General features: G+C 48.9%; 1 protein-coding gene across 1 annotated transcript; it reads right to left on the bottom strand.

Moving 5' to 3' along the window:
- Positions 1 to 10,817: 10,817 nt before the first annotated feature.
- LOC101517466 (olfactory receptor 13C7-like) lies at positions 10,818 to 11,773 on the bottom strand. The gene is given in 2 exon segments (XM_058672663.1): positions 10,818 to 10,975; positions 10,978 to 11,773. Coding segments are annotated over 2 exon segments (954 nt in total).
- Positions 11,774 to 22,961: the final 11,188 nt, after the last annotated feature.

Raw genomic sequence — 22,961 nt, 5'->3', positions numbered from 1 at the left:
AAGCCCAAGAGATTCCAGATTTTCTCCCTCTGTTTCAGGGCATGCTCCCTCCTTGGGCTTAAATCCTACACTCTGGGTCATGCTTGCTGCTGCATGTTCTTGTAAGCTGTTGGGTTGAGAAGGGACCAGCCAGTGTAGCTTGCCCTTGGGGGCTGGGGTGTGACCTATTGATCAATTGCGAATCCTTTAGTGGAACCCCAGCTGTGAAGGCTGGTAAAACCTGGGATCTTGGGACTGGCACTGTAGTATAGCAAGTTAAGCCACTGCCTGTCACATGAGTATCCCATGTGGGTACTTGTTCCAATCCTGGCTGCTCCACTTCTGAGGCAGCTCCCTGCTAACGCACCTGGGCACACAGGAGAAGATGGCTTAAGTGCTTGTGCTCCTGCACTCATGTGGGAGACCTAGAAGAAGCTCCTGGCTTCAGCCCGGCCTAGCCCTACCTGTTGCAGTCTTTTGGGGAAGTGAACCAGTGGATGGAAGATCTTGGTCTCTCCCATTCTCTCTTTAACTCTGCCTTTCAAATAATCATTTTATTTTTTAAGGTTGGAGTCCCTGTTTGGGGACTCAGCTCCTCCTGGGGGACAAGAAAGACCCCTAGCCCTTGCTTTTCCAGCAACACCAGTAGCCCTGTCCCTTTGTGACCAGTGGATTGCTCAACCCGATTCCCAGCAGTTACGGCATTCCTTCCTTTTCTTGTCCCAAGACGTTTTGAAGCTTGTCACCTGGATCCCCTCTAGCACAGAGAACAATCCCTGTACCTGATGTGACATGCAAGCCCTCGCTGAGTCAGAGCGTCCATGGCCAGGCCTCAGTGTGCTGAAAATCACCAGGTTGGGTGGGGTGAGGTGGGATGAGTTGGGGTCAGGTGGGGTGAGCCGGGGTAGGTGGGGTTGGAAAAACATCACAGTTGTGCCAGAAGAAGTTGCCACTTTCCCCCCATCAATTCTCTCTCCCATCTGGAATCTCTAAGATTTTAGTTTTTTGCATTGCAAGCTCTATCTTTCTGGAATTCAACTTGGTCTTTGAGGGAAAGCAGCAGGTCACTGGAACCAGCGGGTGTAAGGCAGGACGGACAGCTCTGACCCATGGCTGCTTCTGGGGCAAAGGGCGCCGCTGGGGCCAAGCAGGCAGGACGCAGGAAGGAAACCAGGCTTGAACAGGAAGCAAACGGGAAGGAGCTGGAACCTTTGCCCTTCTTTGCGGTTCCCTTGCCCTCGAGTGCCCTCTTTGGGCAATGCCTATAAGAAACCTGCTAGGAAAGTAGGAATAACAGCGTACTAGCCCTTTGCCACAATGCTGGACGTCAGAGAGCCCGGGAGCTGCAAGACCAGAGCTGGCTCACAAATGACGTGACTACAAGCATTCAGATCGGCTTCTGGGCTACGGTCCCATATTTGTCTATTTTTTCGCTAAGTGCCAAATATTTTGTTTCGGCACCCTTGTATATCTCTTGATGTCTGGTGGGACTGGTATTAATTTTATTTTCTTTGACTTTTTCCAAAACTTTCTGATAGTTGTGACAAGTTTGCTAGGTGTATGAATGTAATACAGTTATATTTCTATGTGAATTAGAATGGATTTGCCAGTGATTGGAAGTGCATTGAATTTGTGTATAGTTCAGAGGAATCAAGGATTTTACACTATTGAAACTTCTTATCTGAGTTGTAACTTTCAATTTGTTAAAACATCCCTCCTCGTTCCCCTCAGTGAAACATTGTGGATTTAGTGATGGACTGCCTTGAACTGACACCTCTGTGACAATCCCCGGATTCTGCATAGTTGATATGTTCTCTCGCACTCTCTTTCGAAATTTTATTTATTTTTATTTGAAAGGCAGAATTAGAAAGAGAAGGACAAACACACACAGAGAAAGAGACAAAGAGAGATCTTCCATTCACTGGTTCACTTACCAGGTGGCTGCAATGGCAGGAACTGAGCCAGTCCAAAGCCAGGAGCTTCTCCTGGGTCTCTCATGTGACACCCTCTGTTGCCTTCCCTGACCGTCAACATGCAGCTTGATCAAAAGTGAAGTGGCTGGAACTCAAACTATGACCCATAAGGGTTGCCAGCGCCTCAGGTACAGGCTTAGCTTGCTGTGCCACGGCCCTGGCCCTGGTTGTCAATCTCTTTAATGGTTAACTGGGTCATTATCTGTTCTTAGAATATACATCCCGCACCCCAAGATCATGAAATGTATTTGATCTTGAAATATTCTTATAAATTTTGTCTATGGAACAAAAATAGTCTTCTAAAACAAGTAATTTGCTTGGCCACACTAGTGTATTTGGAGTTTGGTGGTTCTTGCACATGAGGCGACCTTTGTGGGGTTGTGGGGGAAGGAAGGCTATGGTACAAGAGGGAGAGAGAGCTGGCTTAGTGGGGTGGGGTAGGTGGCCTAGGCAGGTGAGCCTGGTGTGCAGCAAACGTGAACAGAGTCACCTCTCTTGGAACAAGACACAGGCCTCTCCCACGGGTGGAGCCCCTGCTTGGGACACCAGATCCCACACTGGAGTGATCGGGTTCCAGTCATGGCGCTCTTTCCAATTCCAGCTTCCTGCTGGTACAGTCTGGAAGAGGCACAGGTGATGGCTCAAGCGCTTGGGTCCCTGTCCCCACAGAGGTGACTTGGAATATGGAGTCCCTGCCTTCAGCCTGGCCCAGCCCTGGCTGTCATAGACATTTAGGGAGAACCAGCAGGTGGAAGACCTCTGTGCCTTTTATTCTGCCTTTCAAATAATTTTTTAAATGTATGCATACTGGACAGAGCTCAATTGTTCTGTGCAAATAGAGCTAATTTAGCATCATCATTGTATTCCCAAACGTCTAATAAAAAGTTCACATTCTTTCTGTTGTTGAAATAAAGCAGCTGATGCAGTAGACCCAGCTTGGTGCCAGTCTGCTGGGAAAGGGGGGTGGCTTTGGCACTGGTGGAAGTTCTAGGGCTGGGTAAGTTGGGGGAAACCTGGAGGACAGCTCTTTCATCAGCAGAGGTTAAGCATGATACGATGAGGACGTGAAGACAGATGCTTCTGAAGTGTGCAGAGTCCAAGGAAGAATTTGCTACAAGGGATGGATAAGACAGCTAGAATAGAAACTGGAAGTGTCGGATTATCCATCACTCAAAGTGTCCTAGCAGATGCGTGGGATCAGGATCCTGGAGAACTCCCGAGACAAGTAGCCAGAGTGGAGTAAGGGGGGCTTGGAAGCCTCGGCTAAGGGCACTCAGCCCAGCTCTGCGAACGTCTGAGGTTGGCTCGAACAGCCGCTAGATGTCGCTCTAGTGTGTCTGTTGCGACGAGATGGTTTCTCCTGCAACAAGTGAAAATCAGAAACCTCACAGACCAAGACAAGAAAGTTAAATCGCAAAATACTCATCCTTGTTTTATGAATTCCTTCTTAACAAATACAAGGGAATCTATATGTCTCTGAAAGAAAACTCTCTCAAGATCGATTCTGAAAATCAGATTCACTTGCTGAATGATGATTTCAAGGAAACATTTGGACATTCTCAGAATTGAAGATAACTTGCCCTCTGTGAAAGCGTTTATGTTCCTATTGGGAGATGCTAACATTGATGAACACCAATTGATTAAATCTTCGTGCTGCTTTTTGAATATAACATATTAGTCACGTTTAAATTTTTATTTATTTGAGAGGCAATAGGAGAGAGATTGATTTCCAAACTGTTGATTCACTCTGCACATGCTTACAGCATTCTAGGCTGTGCCAGGCCAAAGTCAGGAGCCAGGAATCCAACCTGGGTCTCCCAGGGAGCAGGGACTCAAGTCCTTGAGCCACTGCCTGCTGTCTGCCAGGGTGCACGTTAGCAGAGAGCTAGGATCGCAAGAAGGGCAAGGAGTTGAATTCAGGCTTTCTGTTATGGGTTGTAAATACCCCAAGCAGAGTCATTAGCACCATCTCAAACTCCTGCCCCTGTTAGCCAGTGTTTCATCATCTGAAGCGCATCAGGAAGGTACAGCCTCGATATTCTTAAAGCTAAAAGATGTTTGGTTTTCAAACTAGAGTATACCCACCCCAAAGCTCTCACAGGTGCAAGAAGTCTGTCTGCTCTCCTTATCACTTTTGACAAACTGACTCTAATAAAGCAAAGCACTGGTGAGAACTTCCGCCTTCCTCTTCTGGTCCTCCTGACGACGTCAGCAGGGGTGGTGCTGATGTGAGCACCTCCTCTCCCAGAATCGAGGCCATTTGACTTGCTCTAGAGGCTCTGCTGCTTGTGGCTTTAGCATGTGTTCAGAAGAATCAGGTTGACTGTATGTTGAGTCTGGCTTGTGTTGAAGCTGTCAGCGAAATGACCAAAGCTCAGGAAATCCCTGCAAAGTGAAACATTCCCTGCGAGTGGATTAAAGGCGAGAGAGTGTTCAGGTGAGTTGACTTGGTGTTTGAATGGTAGCTATGGGATTGGGAGCCAGGTGCAGTGGCACATGTCTCTAGTCCCAGCTACTCTGGAGGCTGAGGTCAGAGGACGTGATTGGGGTGCTCTTTCCCATGTGGGTGACAGTCACAGAAGACCCTTCTATCAGATTCAGGTTCCTAACCACACTCTTTACTTCCTCATCCTCAGCTGTAGATGATAGTGTTGAGCACAGGGGTCACTGCCCCCATGGAAGAGGGAGATGAGTTTGTCAGTCATGTGCTGCTTGGCTGCCCCAATGGGCTTCACATATATGAAAAATGGGGCCCAGTAGGAGATTATGCCTACATCCTGAGGGAGATGGGTAGAACTGTCTCCCCCTCAGGGGAAGGAATCTTCAGGATTGTGGCGATGATGATGGTGTAGGAGACAGACGTGAAAAGAACTGGACCCCTAGGCCAGTCACATTTGTCACTCCCAGGCAGATCCTATGGATGGAGATGGCAGCCCAGGTCTATTTCAGGACAGTGGGATGTCCTAGGTTCAATGCTTGGTGATACGGTCCCCACAGACGGGCAACTTATTACCCAGGATGTGTTTGCAATAGACACAGCATCACTGTTGGGCATGGATCTGGTAGCCATGGGCAAGGAGCCTTGCTCATGATCAAGGGTATTTAAGGGGCTTTCTAGGTGGTCCTTTAGTGATCAGATGTGAACGTGCTCAAAAACAGGCACTGTGCTCCTGCCATGGCCCGGGAAGGAGCCGTCTGCATGGCATAGGTTGACAAGTAGATAGTCTTGGGGCCAGGAAGTGTCCAGGACCAGCCACATGGAGGAGGTCATGTAATCACAAGTCTAGGAAGGAGAGGTTGGCCAGGAAGAAGTACATGGGCGTTTGCAGGTGGGGGTCAAGGACGGTGACCAGGATGAGGATCCCATTGCCCAGCAGGATTACCAGGTACATCAGCAGGATGAGCACGAAGAATGTCTTCTCCAGTGCTGGGGGGGCTGAGGGACCCAGGAGAAGGAACCTTGAAATCTGACTTTTACCAAGTGCTATCCCCTGTGTCATCAGCAAAGTACAATGCAGCACACTGGGCAGCACCCAGGATGTGGTTGAGGTCCTCTGTGCAATGGGAGGACATGGATGTGCCAGAGAACAGGGACTGAATGAGGGAGAGGGGGTGTCCTTAACTGTGGAAGAGAGAAGGTCGGGGCTGGGCCTGCACTGGGTAAGGGCCTTAAACGTCCTCACTGTGGACAATTTTTTTTTCTGCTGTTACTGCACTAATCAGTGGCCACAAAGGCGACCAAGCAAATGACTTTAGGTCTTCTGAGCAAGCTGGTGACCAAGAACTTGAACCCAATAGAGCTAATCCCCTACATAGAGGAGGCGTGTCACCCACATTAGGCTCAGCTTCTGGAAGATGCCATCAATCATTCTCTAATGCAGCTTTCCATTGAATCTGGGTACTCAGTAAGGTGAATCCCCAAGCAGCTGTGATTCGGAGACCTAGTCAATGGTCACACTCCTTTAGCTTTGGTGGCATGTGGGGGGACCTTGTATGGAGAAGTTAACCCACAGCCATGCAAACAAATGTGTTGAAGGCTCTGCCACGAGGAGGGTGAGCTCCACAGTCTGCTCAAGTGCAGTGACACAGACTTGGGTGTCAGTGGCCTTGGTCTGCCCATTTTACACATAGATCTATGGCCATAGATGAGGAGGTTCTATAGTTTCGGACTTTATGAAGCCCCCAGGTGGGTTAGTTGAAGTGGCTGAACTCACACTGCAGAATGGAAGCTCTTTAGCTTCCTCATCAATCACCTTGGTGATTTGCAAATACACTCTAACTACAGTTACCACATACTTCAAGTCCACATCATTAAGTTTTAAGTCCACCTCAGTCAAATACTGGTAAAAATTCCACTGCTTTTCCCTCATTGGAGAGTGTGTTAACATATCTACTTCAAGTAAGCTTGCAATTGTTAATGAGAACATTTTTTTTTAAGATTTTATTATTACTATTGGAAAGCCGGATATACAGAGAGGAGGAGAGACAGAGAGGAAGATCTTCCATCCGATGTTTCACTCCCCAAGTGAGCCACAACGGGCCGGTACGCGCCAATCCGATGCTGGAAGCCAGGAACCTCCTCCGGGTTTCCCACGTGGGTGCAGGGTCCCAAAGCTTTGGGCCGTCCTCAACTGCTCTCCCAGGCCACAAGCAGGGAGCTGGATGGGAAGTGGAGCTGCCAGGATTAGAACCTGCGCCCATATGGGATCCCGGGGCTTTCAAGGCGAGGACTTTGGCCGCTAGGCCACGCCACCGGGCCCTAATGAGAACATTTTATGACATTGCTTTGACATTTTTGTCTGATGCTAAATGTTGATGTCTGTCTGTTTTCTCTTATCACTGAAGTTGAGATTTTCCTGGTGCTTGGTATGAAGCATGATGGCTGATGGAAGTATTGCCATTTAGGGCACTAAGCCATGACATTCTGGATCTTAGTTAAAGCTTCTGTCTTCTGTGGCCATCTCTGACACTGCTCCAAGAGGAGGAGGGGTTCAATCATCTCATTACTGTCAGACTACCAGGAGCAGGTGCAACCCCGGCTTCCCTGCTCAGCCTGTGTTGGCACCAGACAGAGGTACCTTTATTGCTTGCTGGAGTGGGAGCCCTGGCTATCACTCTCCACCAGGCCTCTACAGAGTCTCCCCTTGGTGGCAGAGGTAAGCATGCCCAGTTTCTACTCCCAAGACATACACGAGCACCACCATGGGAGGAAGTGATGCAAGTTATACTTCATGTAGACTTCTTCACAAGCCAATCACATCGGGAGCAGAAGGAGGACCTCATTAGGCTAGGCTTCCTAAGCGGTATCCAGGGACACCCAGAGGTGGCAGTGAAAGTCCCACCTCCCCACTCAGCAGGACACCAGCAGATCACTCTGATTGGATGTGGAAGCTTTACCGTAGCTCATGAGTGGGGGAGTGGCTTCCCACTCCGCCTCTGCCACCTGTACTGAGGTGTTTGACTTGAGTCCAGTGCTGGTTGTCAGGACATCCCTTTTGTCTCTCTCTTTTTTTTTTCTTTCTATTAATTATTTGGGCAACAGGCAGAACATGAAAGCAAGCATGCAGGCACCCACTAGTTCACTCTTCAAATGCCTGCAATGGTTGGGCCTGGGGCCAAGCTCAAGCCAAAAGCCAGAGACTCAGATCTCCCATGTGCACAGTAGTGACCCAACTACTTCAGCCATCTCTGCTGCCTCCCGGGGTCTGCAGTGACAGGAAGCTGGAGCCAGGATTCAAACCCAGGTACTCTGCTTTGGCATGTCAGCGTCTTAACCCGCTAGACCAAATGCCTGACCCTGGATATGGAATTTTATCAGGCACTTTTTCTATATATTCGATATGCTCATTTGACTTTTTTCTTTATTCTGTAAATATAATGAATTATGTTAATACACTCTGTTGCGCCCACCCATGACACCCATGCTCACAATGTATTAACCTTGAGGCATATGGACAGCCTTACCTTACTGGTGTGTTAATTTAGGATTTGGGCATTGTCATGCAAGGATTCTGCAGGCCGGAAAAGAGTTTATTTCTTGGAGTTAACCAAGATGGGTTTGCAGTGTCTGTCATCTCTGTTGGGAATCATCCATGGGGTGATGTGACTGCGTGCCTGTGTGGGAGCCTCTGTGGAGGGCAGCAGAGTTGCCTGCGGTGAAAGCCTCCGTGGGTGGTATGACTGTGCGCTTGCGTGGGAACATCCATGGGCGGCATGAATGCGTGTCTGCGGTGGGAGCCTCCGTGGGTGGTATGACTGCACACTTGCGGTGGGAGCCTCCGTGGGCGGCAGCAGAGTGCCCTGCCACGTCCTGCTTTCATTTTAGGCTTTGACATCATCAGGACTTTCCAGGCTCCAGATGGACATCTCTAATGCTCACATCTCTGAGAAGCTCAAGGATGAGATTAAAGACTCAACGCTTACTGACCCTCCTCTCCCTCTTCTCCATTTGTTCTATACTGGCTTCATTTGAAACTCTAGAGGACATGACTTGCCCTGCTTGAGAAGGGAGCTGTCAGTAGCCTAAATCCTTTCTTCTATCGAAACTTCCAGATGAGTATTGAACCTTAGCCACCACTGCAAAGTCTCCCAACTCATACATTTGCTGGAGAAGAGCGGTGTGTGGCTATGTGCCCCTGAGCTGGGGTGATTTGCTGCCCAGCATAGAACAAGTAACACAGCATCCCTGCTCTTCTTAATGTAATTGGAAAATTCCTGAGGAATGACTCTGATGGGTTCTCCTAATGCCACAGGCCTTCCATTAGACCAACTACCATGACCAAGGGTTGGTGTATCAGATGTGATAGTACCACTGGAATCACATGATAAAGGCTGAGGAAGCAGCTGTCTTGCAGACAACAGCTATCCTGGGCAGGACAGAACTGACCCCTGTGATGTCATTTTCAGGAACTTCAGCGACACTGTGACTTAGGTGTGCTTATAGACATGCTTACAAATTGACAACCTACAATCATACGTTTGGTTTGCACCTTTCAGTACTTATCCTAATGCTCTTGAAGAATTCCTGGGCGATATTCAGTTCAGTTCTGCAGCACCCATAAAGAACCACTCCCTGCTTAGCTGCCCTGCAGCTGGTGATGGTGCTGTGGAGGGGCTCTGCCTGTCACCAGAGGTGGTCAGCTCCTGCTCCCTTCCCCGGCCACTGCCTGCAGGACACTCTGATGGATGCTATCTCACTGACTGCATTCCATACCTGCTGACCTTGATGACCTGTGGTGCTGCTCATGTTTGGTGGTTGCCTCCATTGGATTTTCTAATCTCTCGAAGAATTCAGAGATTGTCCTACACCCAGATAACTGGCCTTTGGGCGTGATCGGGTTGGAAGCTAATCAGCACACTCTCAGAGACTGGCAGACTCCCCGCAGTGCTTCTGTCTGACGCTGGTTATCTTGGCAAGCGAGGGCTGGACTGCAGTTTGACTTTCTTGACTTTGGAGAACATCTGGTCAGCAAAGCCTGGTATTTACCTCCAAGGCTCAGGCTTGGACCTTTGTTCCCAACACACAGGATTGCTCTAATCTAGGGATCAGGAAGTGGATGCAGCCTGGATCATCCCAGCCTGATTGTCAGTTTGACCAAATGGTTTCTCAACGTTTGTTGATGTGATGGCTTTTTCTCCTTTACTGATAAAGTGAGTTGCGATACTAGACATGCTAACTACTCCTAACATTATAAACATTGAAATTCCTTTTAAAAATGCCACTTAGTAATGCTTATCATTTGTTTAATATACACTGATTTTAATCTGCCAAGATTCAGTAAAGGACTTTATCCATTTGATAGGTTTTCTTTGATCTTTTGTAATTCTCTGATGCTTTGAAAAAAATCTTCATCCTAATACTTATCTTCTGGGGACTACTCAAACTTTGAACTGAATAAAGACCTTTGTAGGATTTCAGTATAAATATCATGAATTATAAGGATTTTCTCCCCATTGCATCCTTCATAATGTGAGGCTACAGTGGGTTGCAATTTTTTTGCAGGATCAGCATGAGTAAACAAACCCCCTCTTACAGCTCTTTCTCCACCTCCCAGCTTGATGATACCAAGTTGTATTTAGTCCCACATCATTTTTTAATGTCCTTATCACCTTTGCCTTGTGTTTCAGTGGTAATACGGTAAACATTGGTTGATTGCTGCCTAGGCCTAGAACTCCAGTGTCTCATGAAACTGCTAAACTGCAGTTGCCACCAGAACTGTTTAAAGCACCCTGAAATTTACGACACTCCCCCAGAAGGTGACCCCAATTTTCTCCTGTGTGCCCAGGGTTAATCTTGCTATGGTAGGTCTGGATTGAAGGACTTTTCCCTTTATTGTTGTGTGATTGAAGCTGTGCCTACAACCTGACCCCTGACAGCAAGGTCATTCCAAGAAGATCCATGCAAGCTTGGACCTCTGGTTTCTTGTGTTTCTGGTTTCTGCTGGGGACTGTGGCCACCAGTTCAGCAACTGGAAAAACACAAAGGGTGTCCTTCAGACACTTGGTTGTCTGATAATTTCTTCCTATACCAATCACTGCAACTTTGGTGTTGACTAAATAATATAGACTAAATATTTTAGTTTATTTGTTAAACAAAATGTCAAGGCAGTCCTTCCTTGCTTTCAGTTTGGTGAGTACCCATGATGAAAGGTGATACTCAGGACACCAGACAAGTGACTGTATGTTGGTGGAAGTGTTCATGGAGTGAGGCAGGAAAAGTTCCACTAAATGTTGCTTGTTCTCACAAAGCTGTTCTGTGCAATGGAGTTTACCTATGTAAACTTTCATGAACTTGGCCCTCATCTGTGGTCCTGTCCCTCCCATTGGAAGACTCAGGAGCACAGAACCCCTGGGACACTTCAACAGTCACTGGGCAAAGCATTTTTGACTCACCAGGCCCCTCATAGCAGCCTTCATGTCCTTGTTCCTCAGGCTGTAGATGATAGTGTTGAGCATGGGGGTCACCACCCCATAGAAGAGGGAGATGAGCTTGTCTGCCAGGTCCTGCTTGTCTGCCCCCAGGGGTCCTTGGATTTGGGCTTCCCATACATGAAGAGGATGGTCCTGTAGAAGATGATCACCACAGTGAGGTGAGCAGAGCAGGTGGAGAAGGCCTTCTTCCTGCCCTCAGCTGATGGGATCCTCAGGATGTTGGTGAGGATGAGCACATAGGAGACAAAGATAAACAGGACAGAGACCCCCAGGAAGACCATGTTGGCCACCGCCATGCTGATCACATTGATGGAGATGTCAGTGCAGGCCAGCTTTAGGACAGCCAGGATCTCACAGGCGAAGTGGTTGATGACATTGTCCCCACAGAAGGGTAACTGTACCACAAGAGAGATCTGGACCAAGGAGTTGGCTCCACCGGCCACCCAGGAGCTGACGGCCATGGGCTCGTAGGCAGCCTTACTCATGACCACAGGGTACCTGAGAGGGCTGCCAATGGCCACATAGTGATCAAAGGCCATCATGCCCAGGAGCACACACTTGGTGGCCCCCATGGCAAAGGACAGGAACATCTGCCCAAAGCAGACAGAGAAGGAGATGATTTTCCTGGGAGTAAGAAAACCATTCAGGACCAAGGGGACAGAGGAGGTGGTGTAGCAGATGTCCAGGAAGGAGAGGTTGGCTAGGAAAAAGTACATGGGCGTTTGCAGGTGGGGGTCAAGGACAGTGACCAGGATGAGGACCCCATTGCCCAGCAGGATTACCAGGTACATCAGCAGGATGAGCACGAAGAATGTCTTCTCCAGTGCTGGGTGGGCTGAGAGGCCCAGCAAGATGAATTCTGTCACTGTAGATTGGTTGGATTCTTCCATGTCAAATCCTGTTTTTCATCACTAGGAACCATGAAAGATAGAAAGTACCTGTTCTTGTTAGATGGTTTGCTAGAGTTTAGTGTCTGAGGCTCACAATAAGATGCCTTCAAAGTTAGAGTTAGCCTACTGGTTACTAAAAAATCAAGTTCTTTAGAAGGCAGGTTTTTAGCAGACCTTGGAGAGCTAATGAAACATGATAAAATACGACACACCTGTGAAATTATTGACATTAATGTGTCTAGAGCAATGTCACTTGTGTTCAGCACCTCCTCTTTCTGATATGAAACTGTGCCATGCATCTGAATCTGCTCCCTCTTCTCTCAGTGTCTGCTTACAGGACACAGACAGCCTTATAGGGAGAGAGTTGACTGGCTTGGAAACATCAGGTTTTCAAGGTCTTACCTCTTAGCGTTGGGTTTATATTTCAGTCTGTTGTGCATTTAGTTGATGTAGATTAACTCATCTACTTTCAACTTTCTTCGCATAATCTGGCCAAACTAAATTTCTGCAGCCCCCATCATGGTCTGGAGGGAAAGGCTTCTATGCTTCCTTCTGTAGCCACAGCTGACCATGGCATCAGAGTTGCTCTGGGAGCTGGTGGGAGGAATGGCATCTTACATACCTGATGGTTAGAGCTGACTCATAACCGTTATCCCTAGCTTGGGTTGGGTAGGACCATGGGTCACAGTCATTTCAGTCTCAGTGAGAGAAACTACCCTGAGCTGTTTGGAAGGTGTGCAGGTACATTCATGAACAAACCTACTCAACCTCCCAGAGTCCCAAATGCTATACTGTTAGTCATCACAATTTTACTACCAAAACAAGAATGCTGCAGGATGCCTCAAAAGGTGTGGAGCTGCCTACCTAATAGTTGCTCCTGTGTAGATTAAAAATGCTGATTTGGGGGTAGGTGCTGGGCCTCACAGTTGGGTTACCTCTTGGGACACCTGCAGTCCGAGTCAGAGTCCCTGGCTCATGACCCAACTCTGCGCCCAATCCCAGCTTCCTGTGGATATACACCTTGGTGAAGGAAGGCTCCAATAACTGGCCTCCTGCTTTCCACCAGGGAGACAGAGATGGAGTGCCTGGCTTCTGGCTTCAGCCTCGTCCAGCTCCAGCTATGAGTGGAAATCGGGGAGTGAATGAATAGATAAGAACATTTTTTCTCTCTCTTGGTTTCTCTCTCAAGTTAAAAAAATTAAAACAAAAACACAACTGAGTCCTGCCATGAGGATTGCCTTTGTGATCTGTTTTTATTCTACCGGCCTATTTGTTTTTACATTTAAATTTTTAAAACTAATTTTTAGTTTGCTTAAAAGATAGATATCTCTTCCAGTGGTTCATTCTGCAAAGGCCTTAATAGCCAGGGCCAAGCCAGGCTGAAACCAAGAGAACACAACTCGGTGCAGACCTGTGTCCCTGAGCCATCATCTACTGCTTTCCAGGGTGTGTGTTAGCACTAGCTTAGATCAGAAGTAGTCAGAACTCAAACACAGAGTCTCCAGTAGGGGGTATGAGTGTCCCAAGCGATGACTTTAACCTTGAGCCAAACACCCTTGATGTTCTGCTTTTTAAATCATAGCTCCCCAGGCTTGGGGAACAGTAATCTATTTCAACCACTCTCCATTTACACATAGAGAAACTGAGGCAGGAGAGAGATTTATGTATTGCACTCATACCTGATGGAAGAATGTTTTGTCTTGTTTTTGAAAAAAGATTTATCAGGGCTGATGCAGTGGAGTATCCGGCTAAGTTTCCATCTGCGGTGCTGGCATTCCATACAGGCGCTGGTTTGAGACCCTGTTGCTTTATTTCCCATCCAACTCTTTGATCATGACCAGAAAAAATAATGGAGGATGGTGCAAGTCCTTGCACCCTATACTCATGTGGGAGACCTAGAGAAAACTCCTGGATCCTGGTTTTGGATCGGGTCAGTTTCAGCCATTGTGGTCATTTTGAATGGAAGATTCTCTCTCTCCCCCCTCCCTCGTGTGTGTGTTTCTGTCTGTCTGTCTTCCTCTCTCTCTGTAGCTCTGCCTTTAGAACTTACTTGAAAGGCAGAGTTACAGACAGGGAGAGAAAGACAGAGAGATCTTTCATCTGCTGGAATGGCCACAATAGCCAGAGTTGGGCTATTGCAATGCCACGAGCTTTCTCTGGGTCTCCCATGAGGTGCAGGGGCCCAGGTAGTTGGGTTCTTCTCTGCTGCTTTCCCAGGCACATTAAGAGAGAGCTGGTTTGGAAGTAGATCAAGTGGGGCTTAAACCAGAGCCACCGTGGGATGCCAACACTGCAGGCTTAACCTGCTATGCACGACAGCGGCCCTTGGAGTGTGTTTGCTTGTTTGTTTGTTTATTGTTTTGTTTTGTTTGATCATTTATTTTTTCCTACTTGGTAATGGTATTGTGTCCAAAACGAAAAAAAAATCTCAGGATTTCAGGAATTAAACAATGAGGGATTGTGTTTTACAGACCAGCTATTTTTAGTATCAGGGAGTACACCATGCCCTTTCTGGCAGAACAGTCAGACAGTAGACCCACCTCTCCCGCTGCCCAGAGCCAGCTGCCACAGATCTAGTCTCCAATAAGTGGTTTCTCAGTTTCTGCCTGGCCTTTCAACCAGCACTGCCCACCAGTGTAGGAAAGCCTGGGTCATTTCCCTTCTTCAGGTTCTTTCTAGTCTCCCTGACTTCTCTTCCTGCCTGCGTGGGTCCTTCCCTCACCTCCCAGCCACGTGCCTGCTGCCTTCCACAGGAGCCTCCCTGCAGCCCCTTCCCTGCGCAGCAGTTTGCTTGCAGCGTCCTCTGATCTCCCCTCCCAGCTGCAGAAGCGCTGGCTCCAGACCCCGCTCTGCACGTACCAGGTTAGGATGCGGTCGAGACTGGATAAATTGCTTTCAAGAACGCAGGCCAGGGGAGTGGGAAGACTTCCAGGTCAAGTGGCTACCTCTTGAGTCTCCTGCCCACCTGGGTATTACCACACCACCAAGCCCACCAGACAAGCCCTGTCTCTCCAAGCTGTCCCAGCAACGTGGGGAGCACCCTCTTGCTGAGACGGACTCAAGCTTTGACTGCCGTCTCATTTCCCCGTATCACCAAGTGACCCTGAGTGTAGAAGGGTGAGGAGAAAAGGGTGGCTCACATGCCTAGGCTCAGTCAGGAACCGCAGCCTGGAAAAGACTGCATCCCATGGGTGCAAGCCATGCCACGCTGTGCCTGGCCGCTGCTCCCCAGACCTGTTCTCCATGCTCCACCCTGCCCCCCAGAGGATCCCACAGGGAGTCTCTCTGGATTGGAGGGCCAGATTGCTCTGGGGCCTGGTCCTATCCCAGAAGTAATTTAAAGTTAGGTGAGAGGCTTGGCGGTTAGGCTTCACCTCCCAGGCCCAATTAGGCAGAGCTTGAAAGTGAATGCTACACTCAAGGAAATCTCAATTGGGAAGGTTTTCCTAGTGGCAAGTATCAGAGTTCTCCTGGGCTTTGGTCACAACAGTGGGTTCAGGGTGGCACTATCGCTGGCAACAAATCCAGAGGGGAAGAAGGGCTGGGCCTCAGGGATTGAAACATTCCAAGAAAGTTTGGGTCAGATTTCCAGGTCGCCCAGCTTTCTCCTCCCATAGATCCAATGTGCTTGCTCATTCTCTCTCTTCTTTTCTCCATTCCCCCAACCTACCTGCCCATCATTCCACACTACCTCTGTGCCACAACCATGTCCCATGTGACAGACTTTGTGCTACACACCAAGGAATTGGGGTAGATGGTCAGGGAGGGCATGGTGGGGTGGTCACTGATGACTCCCAATAGGACTTTGTCATCAGAGAATGCCCACAGAGTGGAGCCATCTGCAAACGGCCAAGAAGCTGCCCGGGAAGCTGGACGCCAAGAGGAACAAGTGGAACGAGCCCAGGATGAAATCACAGGCACAGTGGAGGAGAGAGTGGTCCTGGGGAGACTTTTACAAGGAACTCATCGGGTTGAGGGACTGGAAAGCAATGGGAGACGCACGACAGAGAAGAACCAACAACGGCTCAGAGGACCAGGACCCCAGTATGCGGCCCCTCGGCATTCCCAATATTTTTGGCTGAAGGCATCTGAGAAGCAGTATATGTAGCATAGCTTCTCTGACCTGTCCTCTCTCTCCCTCTCTGAGGCAGTCATAACAATCAGAGAATTTTCTGAGTTTTCCCTGACCGCAGATCCTGGGTTTGTCTCCCAGGGTATGGAACCAAGAGGAATCCAGACACACAGGCTGTCCCCCCAGGCTATTGCAAAGAGTGCATTCTTTACTGCCCTGTCACTTTCCCCACTGCTTCCCATTCGTCACTTTCACTTATATAAACAAACAAAAACCATCCAGGTCTGTTTCTCAGGGTCTTTCCTTTGGAGGTGTCCTTGCGTCATTTCTTTGTCTCTTGAGATAGGATCCCCAGCCAATGAATTTAAGATGAGTAGAAGATCTTTTTCCTCCCTTATATAGCGAGTCTTGAGGATTACGAGGAAGTTACGGGAGAAGTAAGAGGTGTAGCCGTCTGGCCTGGAGGAATGCGGTGGCTGTGGGGCTGGTGGCTTCTGCTCTTTTCCTCTCCACCCTCTGAGACAAGCTCTAGCCTGCTGAGTGGAAGTAAAGCCATGGCTAGAACACAGCTTCTAGGATTGAGGCGTGCACTGCTGACTGGGTTTATTATATCTGACATAATGGGGAGGAGTTAACATTAAGAGTTGCTGTTCATTTGTTTCTAGATCTTACCTTTCTTTTTTTTTAATCTATTTTATTGTATTGTTGTTGACAATCTTTACATAGTTAATTACAGTTAAAGGAAAAAGAAGAAAAAAAAGAAAAAAAAAGGTTCAGGGGGATAGGGAGGTGGGTAATGCTATTATGTCAATATTGTTTCCATCATGTATCTGAGGTAAAGGGGGATATTGAGGGAGAAGCCCCACCCGGTTTCCCGCCCACCCCAAGTCCCGGATGTGGGGCGTGCTCTGAGATATTTGCTCAAGTGGTGTTAATAGTTCTCCAGTTATAAATCACTGCCAGTTTCACTCGATGAGGTCGTCCACTGATTGATATGGTCCATCATAAAGTCTCCGTTTGCCCCATATTTCGCTGCCAACATATAGCTGAGATGAATGATTGTCCTGTTCTGTCTTCCGTCTTTTCTTGGTTAGAGTTCTGAGTCCAGCAGTTCGATTGGGGATATCTCCAAAGATACTTTGTAGATCTTATATTTCTTAAAACAGAAAAAGATTATTTATATTTTTTGATAAGCAGAGCCATAGAGAGGAAGACGCAGAGAGATCTTCCCTCTCCTGGTTCACTCCCCAAATGGGCTCAACAGCAGAGTTGAACCAGGGTGAAGCCAGGTGCCAGGAACTCCATCCTGGCCTCCCAAGGGCTCATCATTCACAGCTTTCCTGGTCTCATTAGCAGGGAGCTAGATCGGGAGGCAGAGCAGCCAGGATTTGAACTGGTGCTCCAACATGGAGTGTAAGCGGCAGCTTCACCTGCTATACCCAACATTGGTCTCCCAAACCTTGTCCCACTAATAGTCCTAATAGTGCTATGAGACAGACATGACAATGTGATGCTGTGATATACCAAATCGTGTGGATTTGATCTCTATCTTCAGGTCCTGGTACGGAACCCCTAAACTCCGGTCATGTTCTGAGTGACCCGAGTAACAGGAAGAGCTTTTGGGTTCCTAACAAACTTCATGGACCAAACATACGGTTTATGCAAATGAGGTGACTCCTGGTGGACCCCCAGAAAGTGTCATTAGCCGGAGGAACCAGTCATGTAAGTAGAGGGTTGGTAACATTCAGCCTTTCCCTTGACTTCCAGAAAGCAGAGGAAGCTGGAGATTGAGTTCTTTCACAATGGTCAATGATTTAGTCAAGCTGCCTACATAAAGTGACTACAATGAACACCTCCAAGCCAACAGGGCTTGGAGAGCTCCCAGGCGGTGAGCATGGGGAGGGGGGGAGAGCAGTGCAGGCAGAGAGGGCCTGAAAGCTCCATCCTCGCCCTGCATCGTACCCTACAGCCACTCTTCCACACTCCTCTTGCTGAGTTGTGTCTTTTATGGTAAACCACTCAACGAAAGTCAAGTGGTTTTTGGTCACAGAAAGTTATTGAATGTGCGAAGGGGTTTATAGAAGCACCCACGACTGTAGCTGGTCAATGAGAAGATTGGGTGGCCTGGACTTGTGAGGGCCATCTTGTGAGACTGAGCCGCTGGCCGGTGGGGACTGAGCCAACTTCAGGGGGTCAGAAGTCAGTTAGAGGATACCCACCTGCTGTCCAGAAAGCTGCAGGATGGATTGGCATGGGAAAAGCTCACATAGGAGGCATCAAAAGCAACACAGAATCAGTAGCAGATGGTGAGCAGATGGAAGGACCCGCCTATATTGCACTACAGCACCTGCCATGACACCTGCTGCCTTTGACCTCTGGGTTCCTAAATAATGCCTTCCACTCTATTAGTCCTTTGGCACAGCTAAGTTCTCTTTTTGGGATAAGTTTGCCTCAATAAACCAAAGTACCAGATGCAGTGAGGCACCTAGGAGGTCCTTTGTTCCCGCAGGGCAGGGACAGGAGTGGAGGCGGGAGAGAGAGGGAAAAGGAGAACATCTGCTGCCATGGTGACAGGAGGCGGATGCCAGGGATCGGAAGAGGGCAAGACGAACAAGGACCTGGGCAGGGGAAGGGGCAGCACACCAAGGGAAGACAGGCGCACACCTTTTCTGGGGCCAGGGGTGGGCGTCACAGGGCGTGAGGCATTGGTGGATAGGCTTGTCCGAGCCACAGGGGATTGGTAGGTAGGCAGGGATTAGGGGGAAGGGCTGCTAGGGGTTGGTGGAGAGGGCTGTCAGGGACAGCGCCAGCCTGGTGGAAACGGTTAACGAAGTTACAGCGGATTGACAGACAACAAAATTTTAACCTGAAGGTCGCAGAAATCTTAAGGTAGGCGACCTAAGGGAAGCAGATATTTAAAATAGTACAAGTCCAACATGGCTGGGGCCTTCATGGGTGATGTTTGAGTCACTCCTCACACACTCCTTCACTTCGGGGTGTTTTCAAGGCTTGAGGCATGTTGTGGGGCTTCCTGGAGAAACACTTGAGCCTTGCAGGGGAATTGGTGTTGGTTTGGGATCTGAGTGGCTTCCGTGGACTCTTCTCTGGCTGAGCTTTATGTCTCCAAGCTCTGGTCCCTGCTTGGGGTGGGGGGAAGAGAGAGAGGGACTCAGCCACTCCACCCCACTCAGCTTGCTCTAGATTTAACCGGTTACCCCCGCAGCCCTCAGATCAGGGTTCTGCTTCAGGTAACCCCACGTCTCCTCCCTGCCCTTCCTTCCCTCCTCCAGCTGCTGCCTGCACCTTCCTGTTAGGACAGGTAGGAAACCTTCACCCTCGGCTTGAAGATTTGCCCCATCTTTCCCTGGATGGTCCACAGCCTTTCAAACCCATCACGCCCCTCACGGATTCATCTTCTTCTCAGCAATTGGTTAATACCTTACTAGTGTCGCCATCATCCTAACAAAATGTGACATTGTGTTTTTCAGTCCACCAAGCATTTCTTGAATCTCCCTGTCCTCACCATGCTCCCTCTAGCACTGCCCAGTCCACACTCCACCCTTTACTGAAGTGTTTTCCTAACTCTTGTCCTTTTTCCCTAACCAGCCTAACAATTCAAATATGATCATTCCATCCCTTTACTTATACCCCTATCCGAGTCTCCCCATGCCCTACAGGAGAAAGTTTGACGCTTCTCTACCTTTGTTTCTGCTGGCATCTTCAGGCCCCAGCAACTACTCCCTGCTGGTCACTGCCAGCTCAGCGCTCATTCCCACGTGTGTGCGTTTGGCCGCCCCTACTGCCCACTTTCCTGCTTTGGCTCTGCATTGCCAGTCTGCATCCCCGCAGGGTGCTGGTGAAGTAGCAAAACTGGCACAGAACGACCTACAGGGCTGGCATTGTGGTGCAGCTGGTGAAGCCACTGCCGGGGGTGCTGACACCCCTTCTGGGTGCCAAGTCATGTCCCAGATGCTCTGCAAAAGAGCCAGCTTCCTGTCAATGGCCCAAGTGCTTGGGCCCCTGTCCCCATGTGGGGGACCTAGGCGGAGCTCCTGTCTTCTGCCTGGCCTAGCACTGACTGTTGCCATCATCTGGGAAGTGAACCAGTGGATGATACATCTCTCTGTAACTCTGACTTTCAAATAAATTAATTAATTTTAGAAAATACTATGCCCTGATCCTGTAGTATCTGCTGATTTCTGAGGTGTAAATGTTCTCACCATGACCAATTCCAAGCTCCCACAGAAGCCACTGAATGGGAACTGAGAGGAGATACGCATAATTGATGAGCTAGTAAGAACTAGTCACCAACGACACTCCACAGGCCTGGGGTCACCTTCCCAGGGACTCCTATCCTCTGCCTTCTCCCTCCAGACACCACCTTCCCTGCGTGGTGACTGCCTTGTCATGTGACACTCCTGCCACCAGAGGGCGCAATCCCCGCAGGCAGAATGGGTCACTGCAGTTGCTGAAGGAAGGAAGGAACCCATGCTCTGATCCCAGCCTGTCCTGGGGGCCCTGGAGCACAAATGAAGATGACAGCAGAGGGGACAGCGACTCAGCCGGACGGACAGTGAGAACACAGAAAGAACACAGCTAGCTGCTTCGAGGCACTTAATCCAATGAGATGAAAATTTAGAGGAAGAGTTGAAATCTTGGTTTCAGTTGTCCCCAAAACATAGCACAGGCACAGATTGGGTGATGGGGCTGGGCTACAGTAAAGAACAAAAAGACGTGGGGCTCTTTTCGACCACTTAATCAGCAGGCTGATGAACTCTGCTAAGGAAATTTTGATGTTCAAGGAGAAAGAAGGCAGGGAGGGAGATGGGAGGCAGGTGGGTTTGTACGGAGTGGGAGAGGGAGGGAGAGAGGAGATGAGAGATGAGAGAAAAGAGGAAGAAAAAAATCACAGAAGAGAAAGAAGCAGGCAGCAAACTTCTTGGGAGCCTTAGGCATAATTGGGTCTTGGGGACGTTATCCCAATAGGATACAAAAGTTTCTGAGAACAACTCACTTTCCAAACTTTAAATGACTTCAGGGATTAACATGGTCCTGAAGAACAAACAGATTTAATTGTCTTCTAGGGACAATGGCCATGCCTGTGGAATTTATTTTTACAAACCACACAAGACAGGCAGAGGGGAGAGGGCTGGCCAGGCCCTTCACCTGTAACGTGTCCACCTGTCATGCTTATTGAGTCCTGAGCTGCTGCTTCGGATCCTCCTGACATGCTATTTCCTTGCAACTTTTAGGACACTGATGTTCTTCTGGCCAAGTTGCTGAGAAAGGTAAATGCAAGTTTTGCGGAAGGAACTCTTTTTTAAAAACCAATTTTTAATTTTTATTGGAAAGTCAGATTCACAGAGAGAAGGAGAAAGAGAGAGAGAAAAATCTTCCATCCTCTGGTTCCGTCCCTAAATAGGGGCAGCAAGGGCAAAGGCTGGAGCTGAGCCGACCCGAAGTCAGGAGCCAAGAGCCTCCTCGGGGTCTCCCATGTGAGTGCAGGGTCTCAAGGACTCAGGTCACCTTCCGCTGCCTCCCCAGGCCATATGCAGGGAGCGGCCGAGACATGAACCAGCGTGCATATGGGATACTGGCTGTTAAAGGTGGAGGATTAGCCTGTTGAGCCATGGTGCTGGCCCCAGAAATGGCAACTTGGAGTAGCGCAGCCCTGTTCCTTTCCTGTGACTCGATTAGGGAGGGCGTGACACTCTCTCACTGGCCAGACCCATCTGGCTCATCTCACCCTTGTGCAGGCAATGCTTGCCAGGCACACACACCTCACAGGGTTCTCACACTCAGCTGGCCCTCTTTGGTTCCATCCTTTGCACCGCCAGGGTCCAGGGTCCAGCACCGTGCTGGGCTGAGTCTCCAAATCCAGAGATGATGACTACAGGGACTCCCTTCCTAGGGTTTTGGGAGAGGTGGGAGACCTGGTCCACATGGGTTGTGAGAGCCTGTTGGGGGAGGCTGTTTTACTGCAACTCAGGGGCCACCTGCAAGCTTGGGGACCATTCTCAGTGTCAGCTTTTGTAGTCGATTCCCAGATGAGACATAGCTGTGGTTTTTAGGATTAAAAAGAAGAGGGTATTTTTTGCTGAAGCCAAACGCTTTCTGCATGTTTGAGGGCTGCCTTGTGGCAGATGGTTAACTGCCCTTGGAGGCACTTGGTGGCAGGGTCAGGTGTAAACAACAAGCAAGCAGATTTTAGCTCAGTATCCAAGGCCAACTGTTCCAGAATGCATTGATCCTTGCCGGGGTGTCAAGAACCCTGCATCCCTGGTCCAAGCCCAGCACTAGGACTAGCAAAAATGCAGCAAATGGTTCTTAACATGAGAAACAAGCAGATTGCCCCAAGAGCTGCTGGTATAGGCATTGGTTATTAGTAATATTGAAGATGATAATGATGATGAAGATATAATTGTTTGCATGATTATTTCCCCCAATAGATTATTTTTTAAAAATTTATTTATTTTACTTGAAAGTTAGAGGATGAGAGAGAAACAGAGAAAATCTTCCATCCACTGATTTACTCCCCCAAATAGCCCCAAGAGCCAGAGCTGGGCTGATCCAAAGCCAGAAACCTGGAGCTTCTTCTGGGTCTCCCACTTAGGCACAGGACCCAAGCACTTGAACCATCCTCTGCTGCCCTCCCAGGCCATAAATAGGGAGCTGGATCAGAAGTGGAACAGCCAGGACTCAAACCTGTGTCCATATGGGATGCTGGCACTGCGGGTGGGGATTAGCCTGATAAGCCCCTCCCCACTAAATTTTTAAAAATTATTTTATTTGAGAGGGAGAGAGAGAGAGAGAGAAAGAGAGAGAGAGAGAGAGAGAGAGACCAGAGAGAGTGAGACCAGAGAGAATGCTTCCATCCACTGGTTCACTCCCCCAGAGGCCCTCAGGGGTTGAGGCTGGGGTGGGCTGAAAGCTGGGAACTCAACCCATGTTTCCCTTATGATGGCACAAACCCAGTTCCTTGACCCATTACCACTGCCTCCAAAGGTCTGTATCAGTTAGACTCGGAGCATCACTGGGCGTGGAACTCAGGCACTCTAAGTGGGGTGTGGGTATCTTGACCAGGAGGCCAAACACTGCCCACCCCTCACTGGATTG

This window comes from Ochotona princeps, chromosome 14, assembly GCF_030435755.1.
Source record: "Ochotona princeps isolate mOchPri1 chromosome 14, mOchPri1.hap1, whole genome shotgun sequence".
Taxonomy (NCBI): domain Eukaryota; kingdom Metazoa; phylum Chordata; class Mammalia; order Lagomorpha; family Ochotonidae; genus Ochotona; species Ochotona princeps.
The sequence above is the reverse complement of the archived record's forward strand: the minus strand, read 5'-3'. Positions and strand labels throughout refer to the sequence as shown.